This window comes from Leucoraja erinacea, chromosome 25, assembly GCF_028641065.1.
Source record: "Leucoraja erinacea ecotype New England chromosome 25, Leri_hhj_1, whole genome shotgun sequence".
Classification (NCBI taxonomy): domain Eukaryota; kingdom Metazoa; phylum Chordata; class Chondrichthyes; order Rajiformes; family Rajidae; genus Leucoraja; species Leucoraja erinaceus.
The window spans coordinates 27,952,150-27,973,906 of NC_073401.1; the positions used below are offsets into that span (position 1 = coordinate 27,952,150).

Sequence of the window (21,757 nt, forward strand, 5' to 3'; positions counted from 1 at the left end):
GGCAGGGACTATCCCAACATTTAACAAGCAGTTAGATGGGCACTGTACATGGATAGGACAGGTTTGGAGGGATGTGGACCAAATGCTACCAAGTGTAGCTGGGACATGTTGGCTGGTGTGGGCATTTTTCTTGCACCAATCACTTGGGATCTTTTTGCAACAACTGCAGTTCTGTGTACTGTGATATAAGCATCCTCCTTATTAAAGTTAAACCAATCTTTCCCATGTTTATGTTTAGGTTGCAGAAAGGATTGGATACCCGCTAATGATTAAAGCATCTGAAGGCGGTGGGGGTAAAGGGATTCGCAAGGTTGATAGTACAGATGACTTTCCCAAACTCTTCCGACAAGTAAGTTAGTCGTTGTACATTTTACCGTCACAGATATAGTGTGCTGTAGTTTAGTTTACTTTGTAGATACAGCATGGAAACAGGCCGATGTTTGGGCACTCCAGAAGCAGGCATCACAGTTGAAGAATTAGGGGTCGGCCATTTAGGGCTGAGATGAGGAAAATCTTCTTCAACCAGAGAGTTGTGAATCTGTGAAATTCTCTGCCACAGAAGACAGTGGAGGCCAATTCACTGGATGTTTTCAAGAGAGAGTTAGATATAGCTCTTAGGGCTAATGGAATCAAGGGATATGGGGAAAAAGCAGGATTTTCGATGATCAGCCATGATCATATTGAATGGCGGTGCTAGCTCAAAGGGCCGAACGGCCTACTGCACCTATTTTTCTATGTTTCCAAACCCTTCAGGCCACCGAGTTCACACCGACCATCGATCACCCGTTTACACTAGTTCCGTGTTATACCACTCTTTCATCCACTCCGTGCACACCAGAGGCAATTCACAGAGGGCCGAGTGGCGTACCAACCCATATGTCTTTGGGATGTGGGAGGAAACGGGATCCACCTGGAGGAAACCCACCCGGTCACATGGAGAACGTGCAATCTCCACGCAGACGGCTCCCGGGGTCAGGCACGAACCCGGGTCTCTGGTGCTGTGAGGCAGTAGCTCTCCCAGCTGTGTCACTGTGCTACCCTAACCCAACCTAGTGCAACAAACTGAAATGCTCCCTGCCTCCCTGCCTGCTGTGCTGCCTTCAAGATTGTGGTAACGTTTACTGTTTTGATATAAGGTAACTGTAGATTGGGTATTGCTCGCGGACCGATCAGAGTAATGTATTAACCGAATATCTCGGAGAAAAACCATGCGGTTACGGGGAGAACATACAAACTTCGTACAGACAGCGCCCGTGGTCGGGATTGAATCTGGGTCTCTGGCGCTGTAAGGCAGCAACTCTACCGCTGTGCTATGGATATTATCACGCATGTGGTATGGATATTATCACAATGGCACCCTATAAAGGTAGACCAGAAATATTTTAATCTTTGGATTCTCAAAACAGCTCCCGATTCATAACTGTGTGATCAATTGCCTGGAGTCTTCAATGATACTTTATAGTCACATGTACCGAGGGACAGTGAAATGCAGTGCACAAGAGCCGTCACAGTTCTGGCGGCGACAATGTTACAAAGGTTGACCGAACCGTCCTATCTGTTGCCGACTGCCGCACGTAACTGCTGCTTCCCCCTTCCATCTCAGGTCCCCCCCTATTCTCATTACCTCTCCTGTAGAAGGATCCCGGCCCAAAACATTGCCTATCCGTGTTCTCTAGAGGTGCTATCTGTCTTGCTGCATTCATAAGTGACGAGAGCAGATTTAGGCCATTCGGCCCATCATGCCTACTCCGCCATTCAATCCTGGCTGATCTATCTCTCCCTCCTAACCCCATTCTCCTGCCATTCTCCCCATGACCCCTGACAACTACTGAGTTACTCCGGCACTTTGTGCATGTTTTTTGTGTTGTAAACTAGCATCTGCAGTTCCTTACCTCCAAAGGCCTGAATCACGCTCAGCTGGGAGGGGGGAATGATTCTTCTGCTTTGGTTTCTCACCTCCAGGTGCAGACAGAGGTCCCGGGCTCGCCGATCTTCATCATGCAGATGGCCCAACACGCACGACACCTGGAGATACAAATCCTAGCAGACCAATACGGCAATGCAATCTCCCTATTTGGGCGCGACTGCTCCATTCAACGCAGGCACCAGAAAATCATTGAGGAAGCCCCTGCAACCATCGCACCTCCATCGGTCATCGAGCAAATGGAACGGGTGAATGGGAAGAGAGACGGGGGGGGGGGGGGGGGGGGGGGGGGGTCTGTCTTAACTCCAATTTTTTAATACCATAGCATACCATAGAACATTGTTCATCCCCGGAGGGACATTGTCCTGCCAACAGTCACAACGCACAAGAAGGTACACAAAAACTTACATTAAAAGTGAAAACAAAAAGAAAAAGAAAAGCGACTGTTGGCTGCCTACCGTGTGCACACAGCGCCTTAACTGGAACGGAGGAACGAACAAATAAACGAACACAGGCTTATCCCCTGGGCAGAGAATTCTAAAACTAGAGTTTCCCCCCGCCCTCCACATCGCGTCCCCCCTATGTTCTCCCACCGTCCCCCACATGTCAGGTTCTCCATTGTTCTTGACTGTGGTCCCCCCCCCCCCCATGCCCTGGTCCCCATTGTCTTCCCCGCCCACCCCACCCCACCCCCCACACGCTTATCGACCGCTGATCGCAGGGTCTGTGGTGAGGCCCCACCGTCACCGAGGCTCCAATAACTAAAGACACTCAAGAACCGACAAACCCGTACATCTGTATGGAAGGAGATTGCAGTTCTTCTAGAGAACCCACGTGGTCACAGGGAGAATGTACAAACTCCCTACAGACAGCACCCGTAGTCAGGATTGAACCAGGGACTCTGAAGACCTAAGGTAGCAACTCTGAGCGGGAACATTCAGGAATGGAATTATTCCCCACCTCATCCTTTTAGCCAATGCCAACTATCGGCAACTGTTCCACCCTTGCTGTTATTTTGGCCACAACTCCACCGCTATGCCACCATGCCGCCCCCGACGATGAATTACAAAGATCACTCTCACTAAGGCTGGTGTTTTCCTTATCACATTGTTTTCCAGTATGCAGTGAGAATCGCCAAAATGGTTGCTTACGTCAGCGCGGGCACGGTGGAATACCTCTACAGTCCAGACGGCAGCTTCTACTTCCTGGAACTCAATCCTCGCCTGCAGGTGGAGCATCCCTGCACTGAGATGATTGCAGATGTCAACCTGCCCGCTGCCCAGTTACAGGTGAGATGTAGTAAGTAGGAACTGCAGATGCTGGTTTAAACCGAAGACAGACACAAAAAGCTGGAGTAACTCAGCAGGACAGGCGGCATCTCTGGAGAGAAGGAATGGGCGACATTTCGGGTCGAGCATCCCTTCACCCATTCCTTCTCTCCAGAGATGCTGCCTGACCCGCTGAATTACTCCAGCTTTTTGTGGTCTTTCTACAGGTAAAATGTAGAGCAAGTTAACATGCTGCTGTCGAGTCTAAGTTGTTGGCCACAGGCATTGCTAATGATGTTGTGGAACCCAAATTGTTCAATTCTCTTAAAATCAATTTTATTACTTTAGACTTCAGTGATACAGTGTGCAAAGAGGCCCTTCGGCCCATCGAATCCTCGCTGACCAGCCAACACTCGTACACTAGCACTATCCTACACACTATGGACACAACTACTAATTATACACCTACTGGCCAAATTAAATTATACTACCACCAACATTTTTCATGTATTTCATGTCTTTATGATTGTTGGCAGATCAATTTCCCTCCTGGGATAAATAAAGTTATATCGTATCGTATCACTAATTCTTGATTAGTACGGGTGTCAGGGGTTATGGGGAGAAGGCAGGAGAATGGGGTTGAGAGGTAATGATGGATTAGCCATTACTGAATGGCGGAGTAGACTTGATGGGTCGAATGGCCTAATTCTGCTCCTATCACTTATGAACTGATGACAATTTCCAATTTACCTACAAACCTGTACGTGGTTTGGAGTGTGGGGGTTTACCCGGAGAAAACCCATGCAGTCACGGGGAGAACTCTGCGCAGACAGCGCCCGTGGTCAGGATCGAACCCGGGTCTCTGGCGCTGTCAGGCAGCAACCCTACCGCTGCGCCACCCAATATGTTCACGTAATTTATGTACAAATGGAAAGAAGATCAGTGCTAAGCAACACAATGCATAATTCATTTAGTGCTCAGTGTCGGGGAGGTCAGGTGCAGTGCAAACAAACAGAATAACTAACCACATGCTGTTCTGCCTTCAGCAACTGTGCGGAACTGGCTTCTGCACCATACAGATTGTAATTTATCCCTAGTGTGCACCATTGTGCTAGTGTATGGGAATCTGCTGGGAGGGAATCTCTGGGCCGAATTGCTTGTTTCCGCACTGTATCTCTAAACTAAACTAAACATGGGGAAGGACAACGGTCTACCCAGCTCCTCTCCTCTCCTCTCTTCTCCTCTCTCCTCCTTCTCTCCTCCCCTCCCCCCCCCTCCTCTCTTCTCCTCTCCTCTGCTCTTGTCTGCTCCCCCCTCCTCTCCTCCCCTCTCCACTCTCCTCCCCCCCCCTCCCCCCTACTCCTTACCCCCACCCCCCCCCCTACTCCCTCTCACAACCCCTACACTCTCTCACCTACCCCAATCCACCCCCTCCCCCACTCTCACAACCCCGCAATCTCATAACCCTCCCCCAATACCCCAATCACACACCCCTCCCCCACTCTCTCACCCCCCCCCCCAATCCCCCCCCCCCAATCTCACAACCCTCACCCCTACCCCAATCTCACACCCCCCCCCACTCTCTTCACCCCCCCCCCCCCCAATCTCACATCCCACCCCCAATCCCCCCCTTTCTCACCCCTCACCCCTCTCTCTCACCACTCTTTCACTCTCTCATAGAAACATAGAAACATAGAAAATAGGTGCAGGAGTATGCCATTCGGCCCTTTGATTCACCACTGCTATTCAATATCATGGCTGATCATCCAAAATTAGTACACCCGTTCCTACTTTTTACCCATATCCCTTGATTCCTTTAGCCCTGAGCACTAAATCTAACTCTCTCTTGAAAACATCTAGTGAATTGGCCTCCACTGCCTTCTGTGGCAGAGAATTCCACAGATTCACAACTCTCTGGGTGAAAAAGTGTTTCCTCATCTCAGTCCTAAATGGCCTACCCCTTATTCTTAAACCGTGACCCCTTGTTCGAGACTCATCCGTTCCAGTTAACGCGCTGTGCACATGGCCGCCAGCCAACAGTCGCTTGTCTTTCTCTTTTTTTTCACTTTTAATTTAATTTAGGAATAGAATTAGGCCATTCGGCCCATCAAGTATACTCTGTCATTCAATCATGGCTGATCCATCTTTCCCTCTCAATCCCATTCTCCTGCCTTCTGACCCCATAACCCCTGACACTCGTATTAATCAAGAATCTGTCAATCTCCATTTGAAAAAAATACCCAATGACTTGGTCTCCACAGCCAACTGTGGCAATGAATTCCACTATCTCTCCCTCCTAACCCCATTCTCCTGCCTCCTCCCATAACCTCTGACACCTGTCATTTCACTTTCACCTCCTCCCATAACCTCTTGACTTGACTTGACTGTACTAATTAAGAATCTATCCATCTCTTGCTTAAAAATATCCACTGACTTTGCCTCCACAGCCATCTGTGGCAAAGAATTCCACAGATTCACAACCCTCTGACTAAAGAAATGTCACCTCATCTCCTTCCTAAAAAAAAGTCCTTTAATTCTGAGGCTTTGACCTCTGGTCTAGACTCTCCCACTAGTGGAAACATCCTCTCCACATCCACCCTATCCAAGCCTTTCACTGCTCTGTACGTTTCTATGAGCTCCCCCCTCATTCTTCTAAACACCAGCAAGTACAGGTCCAGTGCCGTCAAACGCTCATCATATGTTAACCTACTCATTCCTGGGATCATTCTTGTATGGCTGTATTTAGATGTGAAAAGTTAACAGAGGAATAATTGAAAATGCCTGTGATTTGTTGTGATGTTGAGTTGCTGATTTCTTTGTGTTGCTGTTGAGGTGGCGATGGGGATTCCCTTGCACCGGATGAAGGATATCCGAGTCCTGTACGGAGAATCTCCTTGGGCTGACTCGCCGATTAACTTCGAGGAGCCCGTGAATATTCCCAGGCCCAGAGGACACGTTATTGCTGCCAGGATCACAAGTGAAAACCCTGATGAGGTGCAGTGAATGAATGAATGGATAAGTTTATTGGCCAAGCATGTACACATACAAGGAATTTGCCTTGGTGCTCCGCTCGCAAGTAACAACACGGCATACAGTAAACAATTAAGAATAAAACATTAAAACATTAAGAATAAAACATTATAGTTTAAACATGTGAATGAAATAAAATACCAAAGCTAAAGGAGGCTACAGACGTCTGGTTATTGAGGAGAGCTACGGCTCGTGGAAAAAAAGCTGTTTTTATGTCTGGTTTTGACAGTCCAGAGTCGCCTTCCAGAGGGAAGATTAAGGGCAAGATTTTAATCCCGGGTCTCCGGCGCTGTGAGGTAGCAGCTCTACCGGTTGCGCCACTGTGCTGCCCATGATGCAGCCCGTGATATCGACGGTTTTCACATTTTTGTGGCAATATTGTGGATTTGGGCGTTGAATCTGGAATTCTTTGCTGTGGAGGCCAAGTCAATGGATGTTTTTAAAGCAGAGATACATAGATTCTTGAGGTTATGGGGAGAAGGCAGGAGAATGGGGTTAGGAGGGAGAGATGGATCAGCCATGATTGAATGGTGGCCGATTAGGAAAGGGGGGGATGCAACGAGACCTGGGTGTCATGGTACACCAGTCATTAAAAGTAGGCATGCAGGTGCAGCAGGCAGTGAAGAAGGCGAATGGTATGTTAGCATTCATAGCAAATGATTTGAGTATAGGAGCAGGGAGGTTCTACTGCAGTTGTACAGGGTCTTGGTGAGGCCACACCTGGAGTATTGCATACAGTTTTGGTCTCCTAATCTGAGGAAATACGTTCTTACCATAGAGGGAGTACAGAGAAGGTTCACCAAACTGATTCCTGGGATGTCAGGACTTTCATATGAAGAAAGACTGGATAGACTCGGCTTGTACTCGCTAGAATTTAGAAGATTGACGGGGGATCTTATAGAAACTTACAAAATTCTTAAGGGGTTGGACATGCTAGATGCAGGAAGATTGTTCCCGATGTTGGGGAAGTCCAGAACAAGGGGTCACAGTTTAAGGATAAGGGGGAAATCTTTTAGGACCGAGTTGAGGAAAACATTTTTCACACAGAGTGGTGAATCTCTGGAATTCTCTGCCGCAGAAGGTAGTTGAGGCCAGTTCATTGGCTATATTTAAGAGGGAGTTAGATGTGGCCCTTGTGGCTAAAGGGATCAGGGGGTATGGAGAGAAGGCAGTTACAGGATACTGAGTTGGATGATCAGCCATGATCATATTGAATGGCGGTGCAGGCTCGAAGGGCCGAATGGTCTAATCCTGCACCTAATTTCTATGTTTCTATGTTTTCTATGTAGACTTGATGGGCCAAATGGCCTAATTCTGCTCCTATCACTTAGGACCTTATGATTTACATCTGCCTCTTGAGTGCAGAATCTGGGATTTATGTACCGTTGACTGCTCTCATTAAAATTGGGTCAACAAGTAGAATGTTTTGATGATATTTTCACAATCCGCTTGACAGTGATAAATGGTTGTCTCCCAAAATAAACGCAGCTTGTAACTTTGTTTTTCTTCCTCTCCCTCATCCAGGGCTTCAAGCCTAGCTCGGGTACCGTCCAGGAATTGAACTTCCGAAGCAACAAAAATGTTTGGGGATACTTCAGCGTGGCAGCAGCTGGTGGACTGCACGAGTTTGCCGATTCCCAGTTTGGCCACTGTTTCTCCTGGGGTGAAAACCGTGAAGAAGCTATCTCGTTAGTACCATTCATTTCAACCTACTTCTGTTATCCACTTACATGGAGTGCATGAGTCTCCACCCAAAACGTCAGCCATTCTTTCTCTCCAGAGATGCTGCCTGTCCCGCTGAGTTACTCCAGCTTTTTGTGTTTCTCTTTGGTTTAAACCAGCATCTGCTGTTCCTTCCTGTACTGCTTTCCATTCAAGCTGTGCATAGATTGCTGTTGAACATGTGTAGGAAGGAACTGCAGTTGCAGGCTTATAGACACAAAATGCTGGAGTAACTCAAAGGGTCAGGCAGCATCTCTGGAGAGAAGGTATGGGTGGCGTTTCGGGTTGGAACCTTTCCTCAGAGGATGGGTCTGAGGAATGCTGGATCGCTGGCCGGCATGGACCCAGTGGGCCGAAGGGCCTGTTTCCACGTTGTATCTCTAAACTAGACGGGAAAAAAAAGATTAATGTCCAGGAAGGAACGGCAGATGGTGGTTTAAACTGAAGATAGACACAAAAAGCTGGAGTAACTCAGCGGGTCAGGCAGAGTTTACACCTAGGCCACAGCTAACAGTAGGTATGTTACAAAACCTACCTGAATCGTGGCTGAGCATCTGCCCCACCCCTTGTGTGTGATTTTGGAGCTGTTTGGAGGGGGCGGGTTTAAAACGCGATTTTTACTAGGCTGTTCCAATCGCAGATGTTCAGCCTAGTAAATCATTAACGGAGAATCGCTGCAAGACCCGGTCCCAAAAGCTATTATTAGTTTTATAGGCCTCGAATAGTAGATATAATAAATTTAAACGCTCTCGTTCAGTCCGCAACCTCTCGCAGCCCCAGGGTTTTATAAAGCAAACAATTAAAGGTATGTACCTTATTTTTACATTAAATGGGGCATGTATATAACCCTATAATTATAATTATCTATAACGAATAGTTCATTTTGGGCTTTTTATATCCCGCAGTATTTTTCTCGGCATTTGAGGCACTAATCTAGCGCGCTGTCAACATTCTAAACCTGCGCGTTCACAGAAACCCACTAGAAAACCGATTTAAATGGGCATTTATTTACAGCAATTGAACACTAAATTCCTTCCATTTGGCCTATAAATTAATGTAAATTAGATATAAAAATCATGTTATATTGTGAATTATTTGTGAATAATCTTTGGACACTTAGGCTATTTAAAAATGTTAATCTTTCCTTAAGAAATGGGCTATTGACAATCCAGGATCACAGCTTTTTTGTAATGTCCATTGAAAATCAATAGGGAACAAGATGCTAATTTCCGAGTATGAAAATGGTCATAACTTTTTTAATACTTGAGATATGAAAGTGAATTAGGTGTCAAATTAAACTTATTGTTATGCTTTATCTGATGGGATAAATTGCAGACTTGATTTTTTAAATCTCAAAATTTTGTAACATTGCTACTAACAGCGGCCTGTTTCCTTTATCACTGTTACTTTTTTTGCATTTCTTTCCTTCATTTGCTCTATATCTCACTATATCACCATCTATATCTCTCGTTTCCCTCTCCCCTGACTCTCAGTCTGAAGAAGGGTCTCGACCAGAAACGCCACCCATTCCTTCTCTCCAGAGACACTGCCTGACCCGCTGAGTTACTTCAGCTTTTTGTGTCTTATCTCCTTTTTAAAAAAAAGATTATTGCAGTTGTTTTAAATCAAATTTTTTTATTTCGTTTTCAGGACATAACAAAGGGCAAAGTTGTCTATTTGTTACAGACAGAGTGTACGAAAAGAATAAATAAAAAACAACTTATGCTAACATATAACAAGACAACAACAAGAAAAGAAAAATGAGATTCCAAAAATAATCCCTCCCCAGTCACTGCCAAATTAGTATATGCAAATATCAGCCTGTCACAACAATAATTCACGTTAAATGAATGGGTAGACTGTTAAGCTGTTAAACTGTGCTTGATGATCAAGCATTTATAAAGTCTGGAATGCATTTAAAAAAGGTCCCCACGCTTTCTGAAACCTTCCATTTGAATGTTGAAGTGAGTACCTGATTTTCTCGGGCTTTAGGCAGGACATAATATCTGCCAGCCATTGAGTAGGAGTGGGCTGGGTAGAAATTGCAGTTGATTTGGACATTCAGAAGAAATGTTAAAAAAAAAAAGTTCCAAAGGAAATAGTGCGATCTGATGTGTTATTGCCTGTTGGTCTCCATTTTAGGAACATGGTTTTGGCTCTTAAAGAGCTCTCCATCCGAGGGGACTTCAGAACCACGGTTGAGTATCTGATCAAGCTTCTGGAAACGGAGAGTTTTCAATGTAACACCATTGATACCAGCTGGCTGGATGACCTCATTGCTGACAAGGTTCAGGTAATGAGATAACGTTATTTGTGGACGTGAGCGAGAGGGTAACATCCGAGAAAGTTGAATAAGATTCCATCTCCGTCAGCTTTAATGTCCATCACTTTGGGCGTTAGGTGGAGGAAGGAGTTTAAGAAGGAACTGCAGATGCTGGAAAATCGAAGGTAGACAAAAGTGCTGGAGAAACTCAGCGGGTGCAGCAGCAGGATCTATGGAGCGAAGGAAATAGGCAACGTTTCGGGCCGAAACCCTTCTTCAGACTAGGAAGGAGCTGCAGATGCTGGTTTACACCGAAGATAGACACACAAAAAATGCCGGAGTAACTCAGCGGGACGGGCAGCATCTCGGGAGAGAAGGAATGGGTGACGTTTTGGGTCGAGACCCTTTTTCAGGCTAAGAATCAGGGGAGTGGGAGACCAGATTTATGGACGGGTAAGGTGTGAAAATGACAGATCAAAGCAGATGATGAACAAGGAAATATAGAATGGTTCCTTGTCGGCTGAGGGGAAGGTGACAACGAGGCATACAATCAGAAAAATTAATCAGGAGGACAGTGAAACTAGTCAGAGAACTAGGGTGGGGGAGGGACAGTTGAAAGAAATGAGGTTTCTCTAGACATAAGCTTCCAATTGAAACATGTTGATTGATTTAGAGCCAGCTAATACAAGTATTTGAGTAGAGTCGCCAACTTTCTCACTCCCAAAATAGGGGCAAAAGGTCAAAATAAGGGACAAAATCCCGACGGCAATTCGTTGACCGACTGGGCCGTGGCTGGGTGAATGATGAGTTGGCCCGGGTGCTGGACTGCACACAAAGCCCAGCCGGGGGGCCAGCTGAGGAGTTTTGGCCCGGGAGCCGGACTTTGCACGCGACGTCGCGCGGCCCGGGCCAAAACTCCTCAGCTGGCCAACCGGCTGGGCTTTGTGTTCTGCTGCACGCAAAGTCCGGCTCCCCATCCAACTCATGAACCCTCCGAGGGGTGGTGGTGTCGGCGGTAAAGTCGAACGTGGGCCGGGCTGCCGCTGCACTCCATGGGCTGCACTACGTCGGGACGGGGGTGGTGGGGCCGGACACGGCGCTCCGACCTGACAGTCCTCTCAACCCGAGTAGCAGCGGTCAAATACGGGGCAAGGGCGGTCCCGTACGGGACAAACTAATTTAGCCCAATATACGGGATGTCCCGGCTAATACGGGACAGTTGGAAATCCTATAATTGAGGGAAATGGGAGCATCGTAAGGGAATGCTGCTCTGAGGTTTCGGATAAGGTCATTTTTGGTCAGAAAGGAGATGGTTCACTCTCAATATGATACACTTGATCTGCCTGCGTGTATGAGAAGTTTGTTTGGATGCCTCGAGTACGAAAATCAGCACTTTGTTTAGTTTATTGTCATGAGTACCGTCGTACGGTGAAAAGCCTTTGTTGCGTGCTAACCTGTCAACGGAAAGACACTCCAGGATTACAATCGAGCCATTCACGGTGTACAGATTCACGATAAAGGAATAACGTTTAGTGCAAGATAAAGTCCAATCAAAGATAGTCCGAGGGTCTCCAGTGAGGTAGATAGTAGTTCAGGACCGCTCTCTAGTTGTGGTGGGATGGTTCAGTTGCCTGACAACAGCTGGGAAGAAATTATGCATAATTTTACGCAATTAATGATTACCACAGAAATATACATTTTTTTTCTCTTAACTTTTCCAGGCAGAGAGGCCAGATACAGTACTTGGAGTAGTATGCGGCGCTTTGCATGTTGCAGACTCGGCTTTCCAAACAAGTATGACCAACTTTCTGCACTCTCTGGAAAGGTATGTTTTCGAGGTTGAATGTAGAGATTTTGTCAGGGAGGAGAGTGGTGAACCCTTTGCCAAATATAGAGCAGTAATGCAGCTAAAAACACAGCAAAACAGAATATTCATATCCCAGGGAGGACGTCTTCAAATGGAAATCTACTGCAAGGGTCAGAAGAATCCCAGGGTCAGAAGGAAACTGGAATAGAAACAAATTTGCTCGACAGAGTTGAACTTTGATATTTGTTTTAGCTTCAACTGACCATTGCTCAACTTACTAACAAATTGGTCTATTTCCGTGCTCTGTTTAGAAGTCATGTTGCATCATTTATGCAGGGGGCCTCAAATACCTTTTGTGGCAATTTGCAATCCTATTGCATAATATATTGCAACATGCAGGGTATTTTGTGAAATGGTCTGATTTTTAACCTTTAGTTCAAGGAGGTAAACGTAGAAACATAGAAAAAAGGTGCAGGAGTAGGCCATTTGGCCCTTTTGAGACAGCACCACCATTCATGGCTGAGCATCCCAAATCAGTACCCCGTTCCTGCTTCCCCCCCCCCATATCGTTGCTCCAACCGCGGCCTGCGGATTTCACCATCGAGGAGCTCGCAGTCTCGGGTAGAGACCGATGTCGGGAAGCTCCAAAGTCGCAGAAGGTTCAACCAGCCCCGACCCGGGGTCTGATTGCCCGATGCGGGAGCTGAGATCCCCCCGATGCGGGAGCTTGTTCGCCCCGACGCGGAGGGTCCGACCACTGGCTACAGGAGCCAAGATCGTCCCGTCAACGGAAGGCTCGAGGCCCCCGACCACGGGAGAACAAAGAAGGGAAGAGATTGAACTTTTTTTTCGCCTTCCATCACAGCGAGGAATGTGGACAAGTCACTGTGGTGGATGTTCATGTTAAAATGTATTTTGTGTGTTTTGTTCCTTGGTATGACTGTATGGCAGATCAAGTTCCTCATATGTTGCAAAACATACTTGGCTAATAAAGTATCATTATGATGATGATCCGTTGATTCCGTTAGCCCTAAGAGCTATATCTAACTCTCTCTTGAATACAGCAATAGATATGGGCGGCATGGTGGCATAGCGGTAGGGTTGCTGCCTGGCGAGGCCAGAGACCAAGGTTCGATCCTAACTAAGGTTGTTTGTCTGTATGGAGTTTGTACACTCTCTCCGTGACCTGCATGGGTTTTCCCCAGGTGCTCCGGTTTCCTCGCCCACGTCTTTGGAGTGTGGGAGGAAACCGAAGATCTCGGAGAAAACCCACGCGGTCCCGGGGAGAACGTACAAACTCCGTACAGACAAGCGCCCGTAGTTAGGATCGAACCTGGGTCTCTGGCGCTGTGAGGCAGCGACTCTAGCGCAGCGCCACCTCTTTAGTTCCATCGAGAGTCTCTGCCCTCCTTTTTTTTTTCTTTTTTCTTTAGTCAAAAATATTTATTCAAATATTAAAATAATATTTACAATAAAACAAAACACCACCATAATACAAGACAAAACAAATATGCTAACCAACTGCTAAACAATTATATTACAATCCTTGTCCAGGATGCATTCAACCCCCCTCGGTGCCCAGCAGTCGCGGAACTCCCTCAGGGTGCCCGTAGACAGGGCGTATTCCCGTTCCATCCGCACCCGGGCACGGACGTATCCCCGGAAAAGGGGCAGGCAGCCGGCTCGGGTTCTCTGACCTCCTTGGAAGGATGAGGCCAAAGCAATAGGGAATTCTAATAAAAGGAATGTTCTTTTCATTTGAAAAAGTCTACGATGCTTTTTTTTCTCTATCCCTCGTCCACAGAGGTCAGGTTCTCCCAGCGAGCAGTCTGCTCAACACGGTGGACATACAGCTCATTTATGAAGAAACAAAGTATTCCTTGCAGGTAGGGAAATTGGTGAAGATTTTCCTTTCTCATTTCATTTCTCTCCCATTACTGAATGTCTCTATATGTAGTTGCTTTCAGTTTCTTATTTAAAGAATAATTGTGCTTGGATTAATACGGTGGCGCAGCGGTAGACAACTATTTGGGGCGCAATGGTGGAGCTGCTGCCTTGCAGCGCCAGAGACCCGGTTTAGTCCCTGACTGTGTGGAGTTTGTACATTCTCCCTGTGACCACGTGGGTTTTCTCCAGGTGCTCCGGTTTCTGCAACAACCAGGTTCAGGAATAGCTACTTCCCCACAAACCTGGCTCGGACAAAACTCTGAACATTAATAACCCATTATCTGTTATTTGCACTTGATCACTTTATTTATTCATGTGTTTTGTAGTCAATGCCTACTATGTTCTGTTGTGCTGAAGCAAAGCAAGAATTCCATTGTCCGATCAGGGACACATGACAATAAACTGACTTGAACTTGAACTTCCTCCCACATTCCAAAGACGTACAGGTTTGCAGGCTATTTGACCCTCTGGTAAATTGCCCCCTAGCGGGTAGAATACAAAACTGGGATAATGGTGGCGGTGTCTATATTGGTGTCTGAGATTATAGGGAGAAGGCAGGAGAATGTGGTTGAGGGAGGGAAAGATAGATCAGCCATGATTGAATGGCGGCAGAGACTTGATGGGCCGAATGGCCTAATTCTGCTCCTATAACATAAGCATAGAACTAGTGTATGGGTGATCATTGGTCGGCGCGGACTTGGTGGGCCAAAGATCCTGTTTCCACTCTGTATCTCTAAACTAAACTAACCCCACCCCCCCATCAGTCTGAAGAAGGGTTTCGGCCCGAAACGTCGCCTATTTCCTCCGCTCCATAGATGCTGCTGCACCCGCTGAGTTTCTCCAGCAATTTTGTGTACCTTAAAACTAAATACATATTGCTCAATTAGTTTTGTTTGCCTGTTCAGTTGTGGTCAGTCACGGTGGCGCAGTGGTAGAGTTGCTGCCTTAGAACAAATGCAGCGCCGGAGACCAGGGTTCGATCCCAACGACGGGTGCTCTCTGTACGGAGTTTGCACGTTCTCCCCGTGACCGGCGTGTGTTTTCTCCGAGATCTTCGGTTTCCTCCCACACTCTAAAGACGTACAGGTTTGTAGGTTAATTGGCTTGGTGAATGTAAAAGTTGTCCCTAGGGTAGCGTTAGTGTGCGGGGATCGCTGTTCGGTGCGGACCCGGTGGGCTGAAGGGCCTGTTTCCGCGCTGTATCTCTAAACTAAACTAAAAGTTCACTTGTAGTTTATTGTCACGTGCACCGAGGAACAGTGAAAGGCCTTTGTAGGTGAAATGTTTTTACTTCAATGCTACAGGTGGCCCGGCAGTCACTGACTCTCTATGTTGTTGTCATGAACGACTCCCACATTGAGATCGATGTTCACCGGCTAAGTGATGGAGGTCTCTTATTCTCCTGCGATGGCAACAGTCACACGACCTACATGAAAGACGAGATCGACAAGTAAGAGTTCTCCTCAGTAAAGCACTCTTGCAAAATTGTTACGTTCTCAGCTGGGTCTGTATTCCATAGAGCGCAGGAGGATGAGGGGTGGTCGTATAGAGGTATACAAAATCATCAGAGGAATAGATCGGGTAGATGCACAGTTTTTTACCCAGAGCAGGGAAATCGAGGACCAGAGGACATAGGTTCAAGATGAAGAGGAAAACGATTTAATAGGATTCTGAGGGGTTACTTTTTCACACAGATGGCGGTGGGTGTCTGGAACAAGCTGCCGGAGGAGGTAGTTGAGGCTGGGATTATCCCATCGTTTAAGAAACAGTTGGACAGGTACATGAATAGGACAGGTTTGGAGGGTTATGGACCAAGCGCAGGCAAGTGGAACTATCAACAAGGTCAAGCTGGGAAATTGTTGGCCGGTTTGGGCGAGTTGAGCCGAAGGGCCTGTTTCCACACTGTATCAGTCTATGACCCGTCGACAGGTAGAAACTTTTTCCCCAGGGTGGAAATGCCCAATACGAGAGCGCACACGTAGAAGGCGAGAGAGGGGAAAGTTGAATGGAGGTACCTGGGGCAGGTTGTTTACACAGAGAGTGGTGGGTGCCTGGAACACCCTGCCAGGGGGTGGTGGATGCAGATACGATAGTGGAGTTTTTAGGCAGAGTCATGAAAACATTTAGACAGGTAGTGTAGGCAGGAACTGTAGATGCTGGTTTACACCAAAGGCAGACACAAAAAAGCTGGAGTAACTCAGCGGGTCAGGCAACATCTCTGGAGAGAAGGAATGAGTGGACGTTTCACGAGGATAGTTTAAGAATGCTGGAAAATCGAAGGTAGACGGCGCTGGCTCGAAGGGCTGAATGGCCTCATCCTGCACCTATTTTCTATGTGTTTCTACGTAGACAAAAATGCTGGAGAAACTCAGCGGGTGAGGCAGCATCTATGGAGCGAAGGAAATGGGTGACGTTTCGGATCCCTTCGCCTATTTCCTTCGCTCCAGAGATGCTGCCTCACCCGCTGAGTTTCTCCAGCATTTTTGGCTACTTTCACATAGGTTTAGAGGGATATTGGTGAAACACAGGCAGGTGGGACTGCAATAGTTGGGGCATGTTGGTCAGCACAGGCAATTTAAGCCGAAGAGACTGTTTCCACGCTGTATGAGTCTATGACTTTAAGTGTGACGGGAATAGAGGGATATGGGTGATGTACAGGCATGTGGGATCAGTTTATCTTGGCACAAACATTGTGGGCCGAAGGGCTCCACTGTTCTATGTTCCTGAGAGTTCTCATTCCCGTTGCTTCCTTGTGCTGGCAGATATCGCATCACCATCGGCAACAAGACCTGTGTGTTTGAGAAGGAGAAGGATCCGACTGTGCTCCGTTCGCCCTCTGCTGGCAAACTACTGCAGTACCTTGTTGAGGATGGGGGCCATGTCTTCACAGGGCACCATTATGCAGAGATTGAGGTGTGTTGATTTGTTTTCCCTCCCAGTACCCGGGTTCGATCCTGCCGCGGGTGCTTGTCTGTACGGAGTTTGCACGTTCTCCCCGTGACCTGTGTGGGTTTTCTCCGGGTACGCCCCGGTTTCCTCCCACACTCCAAGGTTGTACAGGGGTTCGTAGGCTAATTGGCTTGGATCCTATAGCGGAGCAAAGATCCTATAGCGGAGCAAGATAGACCACTCCTGCTAAATGCAATGGGCTGACGTGTAGTACGCAACGGAGCGGAACGTGGGCCTTTTTTTTCATCCATTTCCGTGACCCGACCCGACCCGACTCGCAGTGTAATCAACGTTGCGGGGGAACAGTTTGTGTTAATAAATTATAATTCTGAAACTGAGGAGAAGATTTTTACCAAAGAACTTTTATTTTTACGAGGATGTTTCCGTAACCGGCTTCCGTCTCCGCGCTAGTATCTTCGCTCCGCTACGGGATCTTTGGTGCGGAGACGGAAGCCGGTTACGGAAATGGGGCCGAAAATGAACCATGAATCTGCCCATGACCGTACTAGGTCTTTTTCATCGAGTGGACTATCTTGCTCGCTGTAGGTCCTTTGGTAACGATACGACAAGAACTTTATTTATCCCAGGAGGGAAATTAATCTGCCAACAGTCATCTTCTTCTTGCCTATGGCGTGCACAGCCTAAAGTTGTAGGTCAACTTGTTTTTAATTAATCTAATTGTTTGTGCACGTTGGGCTGACGGCATTAGTCGAAACAGGGTGGACTAATGGTGGACACAGGGTGGACGTGGACAGGTTGCAATCTCCCACCCCACCCCACCACAGTCATAAAATCCCCAAACGCACAAAACACATGAAACATGACATTAAAGTGACAAATGGAAAGGATTGGGGGATGTGCAAAGATTGGGGAGGGGGGAGGGGGGTGCGGAGGGGAGTAATATCAGTCTACCCCACGACAGAAGGGAGAGGAGTTGTAAAGTTTGCTAGCCTCAGGGAAGTATAAATGTAAGGTACCCAAAAATGCTGGAGAAACTCAGCGGGTGCAGCAGCATCCATGGAGCGAAGGAGATAGGCAACGTTTCGGGACGAAACTCAAAGGAAATAGGTAACGTTTCGGGCCGAAACCCTTCCGGGTTTCGGCCCGAAACGTTGCCTATTTCCTTCGCTCCATAGATGCTGCTGCACCCACTGAGTTTCTCCAGCATTTTTGTGTACCTTCGATTTTCCAGCATCTGCAGTTCCCTCTTTAACAAGTATACATGTCATTTGTCCCCAGTGTGTGTGGGATGGTGTTAGTGCTGTATTGTTTGAAGTTCCTATAAAACTCCGACCTGACTTGTTCCCACACAGGTGATGAAAATGGTCATGGGTTTGACCGTGGAGGAGTCGGGATGTGTGCATTATGTGAAGAGACCAGGTGCCTGTCTGGAGCAGGGCTGCACGGTAGCTAAGATGGAATTAGATGACCCAACGAAACTTCACGCAGTGAGTTTTCTTCCGCCCATATAAATTGCCATACATGAACGTTCTTTATCTCGTTCCCGGTTCTTTTTGCTAGCTCTTGATGAAATGACACAATTCACAAACCGTAAGAATAACCTGCACTTTTAGTTGCTGAAGATGGACACAAAATGCTGGAGTAACTCAGCGAGACAGGCAGCATCGCCGGAGAGAAGGAATGGGTGACGTTTCGGGTCGAGACCCTTCTCCAGACTGAACACCCTAGATCAGTCTGAAGAAGGGTCTCGACCCATTCCTTCTCTCCAGAGATGCTGCCTGTCCCGCTGAGTTACTCCAGCATTTGATGTCTATCTTCGGTTTAAACCAGCGTCTGCAATTCTTTCCTGTGCATGCTGCCTGTCCCACTGAGTTACTCCAACATTTGATGTCTATCTTCGGTTTAAACCAGCATCTGTGGTTCCTTCCTGCACTTTTAGTCGCTGAAGTTGATTTAAAAAAAATATTAACATTGCCGTTCTGAATCTCTTTCTCCAGGTGCAGTTATACACAGGAGTGTTTGAACCACAGCAGTCGCTAACAATTGCTGGTGAGAAACTACATCAGGTCTTTCATACTATGCTGGAGAACCTGGTCAATGTCATGAACGGTTACTGCCTTCCTGACCCCTACTTCAGCAGTAAGGCAAGTAGTTGTCGGTTCACTGAATTCCCTACGAGTTGCCCAGTCGTCTAGTAGCGTTTTAAAACTCTTCACTCAAGCACAATGGTTACACGGCATCAGAGCACAGCATTGAATTATCTGCCGAGCTTAACTAAAAACTGTGCCTGTCACAATGAACAAAACAAATAAACGACGGAATTGTGAATAAAGGACTGTAGACCGAACATGACAAGAGACAAAACACTGGACATTCACACAGAACATAGACAAAAAAGCTGGCATTGGACTTTGTCTATGGAACTGATGCGCTACAATGCTGAGAACTATATTCTGCACTCTGTATCTTCCCTTGGTCTGCAGAAGGATCTCGACCCGAAACGTCATGTAATGTTCCCAATGTTGGGCGAGTCCAGAACCAGGGGCCACAGTCTTAGAATAAAGGGGAGGTAATTTAAAACATTTTCACCCAGAGAGTTGTGAATTTATGGAATCTCCTGCCACAGAGGGCAGTGGAGGACAAGTCACCGGATGGATTTAAGAGAGAGTTAGATAGAGCTCTAGGGGCTGGTGGAGTCAAGGGATATGGGGAGAAGGCAGGTGTGGGTTATTGATAGGGGACGATCAGCCATGATCACAATGAATGGCGGGGCTGGCTCGAAGGGCCAAATGGCCTCCTCCTGCACCTATTTTCTATGTTTCTATGTCACCCATTCCTTCTTGTTAAGTTACTCCAGCATTTTGTGTCTATCTTCCCCTCTTCTCCATCTATTGTCCTTCAGTTGGATTTGGTTGTATTTATATCTTGTCTTGTCTGGTCTGATTAGATAGCATGCAAATCTTCTCATTGTACCTCGGTACATGAGACGATAACAAACCTAAATCTTAAACCTGTTCCCGCTAACTTGTCCTTTACAATTCCTCTCCTTTTACGTCCACCGTAGGTTAAAAAGTGGATCACAAAGCTGATGTCCACTCTCAGAGCCCCATCCCTGCCGCTTCTTGAGTTGCAAGACATCATGACGAGTGTGTCGGGGAGGATCCCAGCAAGCGTGGAGAAGGCCATTCGGAAAGTGATCGCTCAGTATGCGAGTAACATCACTTCCGTGCTCTGTCAGTTCCCAAGCCAACAGGTAAGGGGCTGAGAAAACTCTGAAGTATATCAGATTTCAGATGCCAAAGAAATAAACTATTATACTGACCACACTGTGTTGGAATTACGGGCCAGAGTTGGGAGGTTATGACAAGCACTAAGTATGTAAGTAAGTAAGTTTATCTGCCATGTATTCACATACAAGGATTTTGCCTTGGTGCTCCGCCCACAAGTAACAACATGACATACAGTGACAGTTACGAATGACTCAGAAAACACTAAACATTAATAATAATAAAACATGAATGATAAAACACCATTGATCAAGCATGTGAACCAACAAAATACCAGATCAAAGGGAGGCTACAGATTTTTGGCTGTTGAGTAGAGCAACTACTCGTGGATAAAAACTGTTTTTATGTCTGGCTGTGGCCGCTTTGACAGTCCGGAGTCGCCTTCCAGAGGGAAGTGATTCAAAGATTCAAAGTGATTCAAAACTTCCTGCCTACTCCAGATGCTGGTTTAAACCGAAGATAGACACAACATGCTGGGGTAACTCAGTGGGTCAGGCAGCATCTCAGGTTAGAAGGAATAGGTGACGTTTCGGGGTCACCCATTCCTTCTCTCCAGAGATGCCACCTGTCCCACTGAGTTGCTCCAGCATTTTGTGTCTAATCTCATAGTTTAGTTCACTCCTCAACCACTACAAATCTAGAAACCAGCTCTGGTTCACAATGATATTTTCTGTCTGTGTTCGTTTTGAATCTGTGGGTTTGTTGGTTGGGGGCTTCTGGACATCTGAATTTCCCTGAGGGGATCAATAAAGTATTTATTATTATTATTATTATTATGAACAATGGAGACTTTCAGGACTGCATCCGGGAATCTAGTGAAAACCAAATGAAAATTTAGGGTCTCGACCCGAAACGTCACCCATTCCTTCTCTCCAGAGTTGCTGCTAGCGTTACTCCAGCATTTTGTGTCTATCGGAAATGTCTGGGAACTGGATTGTTGATTTTTATATAGTTGGAGACATAATTGTGGATGGGATGGACTGGGGACATTTTGGGTCGGGACAAAACCGTGTGTGTACAAGCCAATAATTGTGTATAAAAACAAACCATTACAAATAATAATAGTGCAAAAAGACAAAACCATTGCCCCCAAGCCTATGTAGTTCAGAGCTTATTTGAAGTTTGTAGTGTTTAATAGCCCGATGGCTGCAGGGAAGAAGCTGTTCCATTGATTGGTGATTGGATCAATTGAAAGACATCAGTGAACAATGTTGATTGTTCAGCACGTTTATATCCTGGTGCAAATGCATAACTCGCTGGATGTTTCTTTGCACAACTTGCTTTGGTGTGATTCTCGATTTCTAGATGGAGAAGTCAGTGCCATCTATCAACAGAAGATGATTCTTCATGCTCCATCAACAACTGTTTACCTTTCAGATTGCGGACATTCTGGATAACCATGCTGCCACACTTCAGCGGAAAGCAGACAGGGAAGTCTTCTTTATGAACACGCAGAGCGTAGTCCAGTTGGTGCAACGGTGAGTAGCTCATCTGTGATTAGTTTAGTTTATTGTCACGGGTACTGAGGTACAGTGAAAAGCTTTTGTTGCGTGCTAACCAGTCAGCAGAAAGACAATACACGATTACAATCGATCCATT

At 46.7% G+C, this 21,757-nt stretch overlaps 1 protein-coding gene across 3 annotated transcripts in view; it reads left to right on the forward strand.

The window, feature by feature from the left end:
• acacb (acetyl-CoA carboxylase beta) overlaps positions 1–21,757 on the forward strand; it is an 86,750-nt gene that overhangs the window by 13,679 nt on the left and 51,314 nt on the right. For all 3 annotated transcript variants that reach the window (XR_008725477.1, XM_055655369.1, XM_055655370.1), the window contains exons 8-21: positions 239–349; positions 1,963–2,172; positions 3,043–3,213; positions 6,025–6,186; positions 7,747–7,910; positions 10,087–10,237; positions 11,929–12,032; positions 13,819–13,900; positions 15,266–15,411; positions 16,724–16,874; positions 18,224–18,358; positions 18,869–19,015; positions 19,936–20,124; positions 21,536–21,636. Coding sequence is in view for 2 of the 3 variants with exons in the window: in XM_055655369.1 (XP_055511344.1) it covers positions 239–349; positions 1,963–2,172; positions 3,043–3,213; positions 6,025–6,186; positions 7,747–7,910; positions 10,087–10,237; positions 11,929–12,032; positions 13,819–13,900; positions 15,266–15,411; positions 16,724–16,874; positions 18,224–18,358; positions 18,869–19,015; positions 19,936–20,124; positions 21,536–21,636 (2,024 nt within the window). In the remaining variant the exon portion in view is untranslated. The remainder of the gene's footprint in view (positions 1–238; positions 350–1,962; positions 2,173–3,042; positions 3,214–6,024; positions 6,187–7,746; positions 7,911–10,086; positions 10,238–11,928; positions 12,033–13,818; positions 13,901–15,265; positions 15,412–16,723; positions 16,875–18,223; positions 18,359–18,868; positions 19,016–19,935; positions 20,125–21,535; positions 21,637–21,757) is intronic.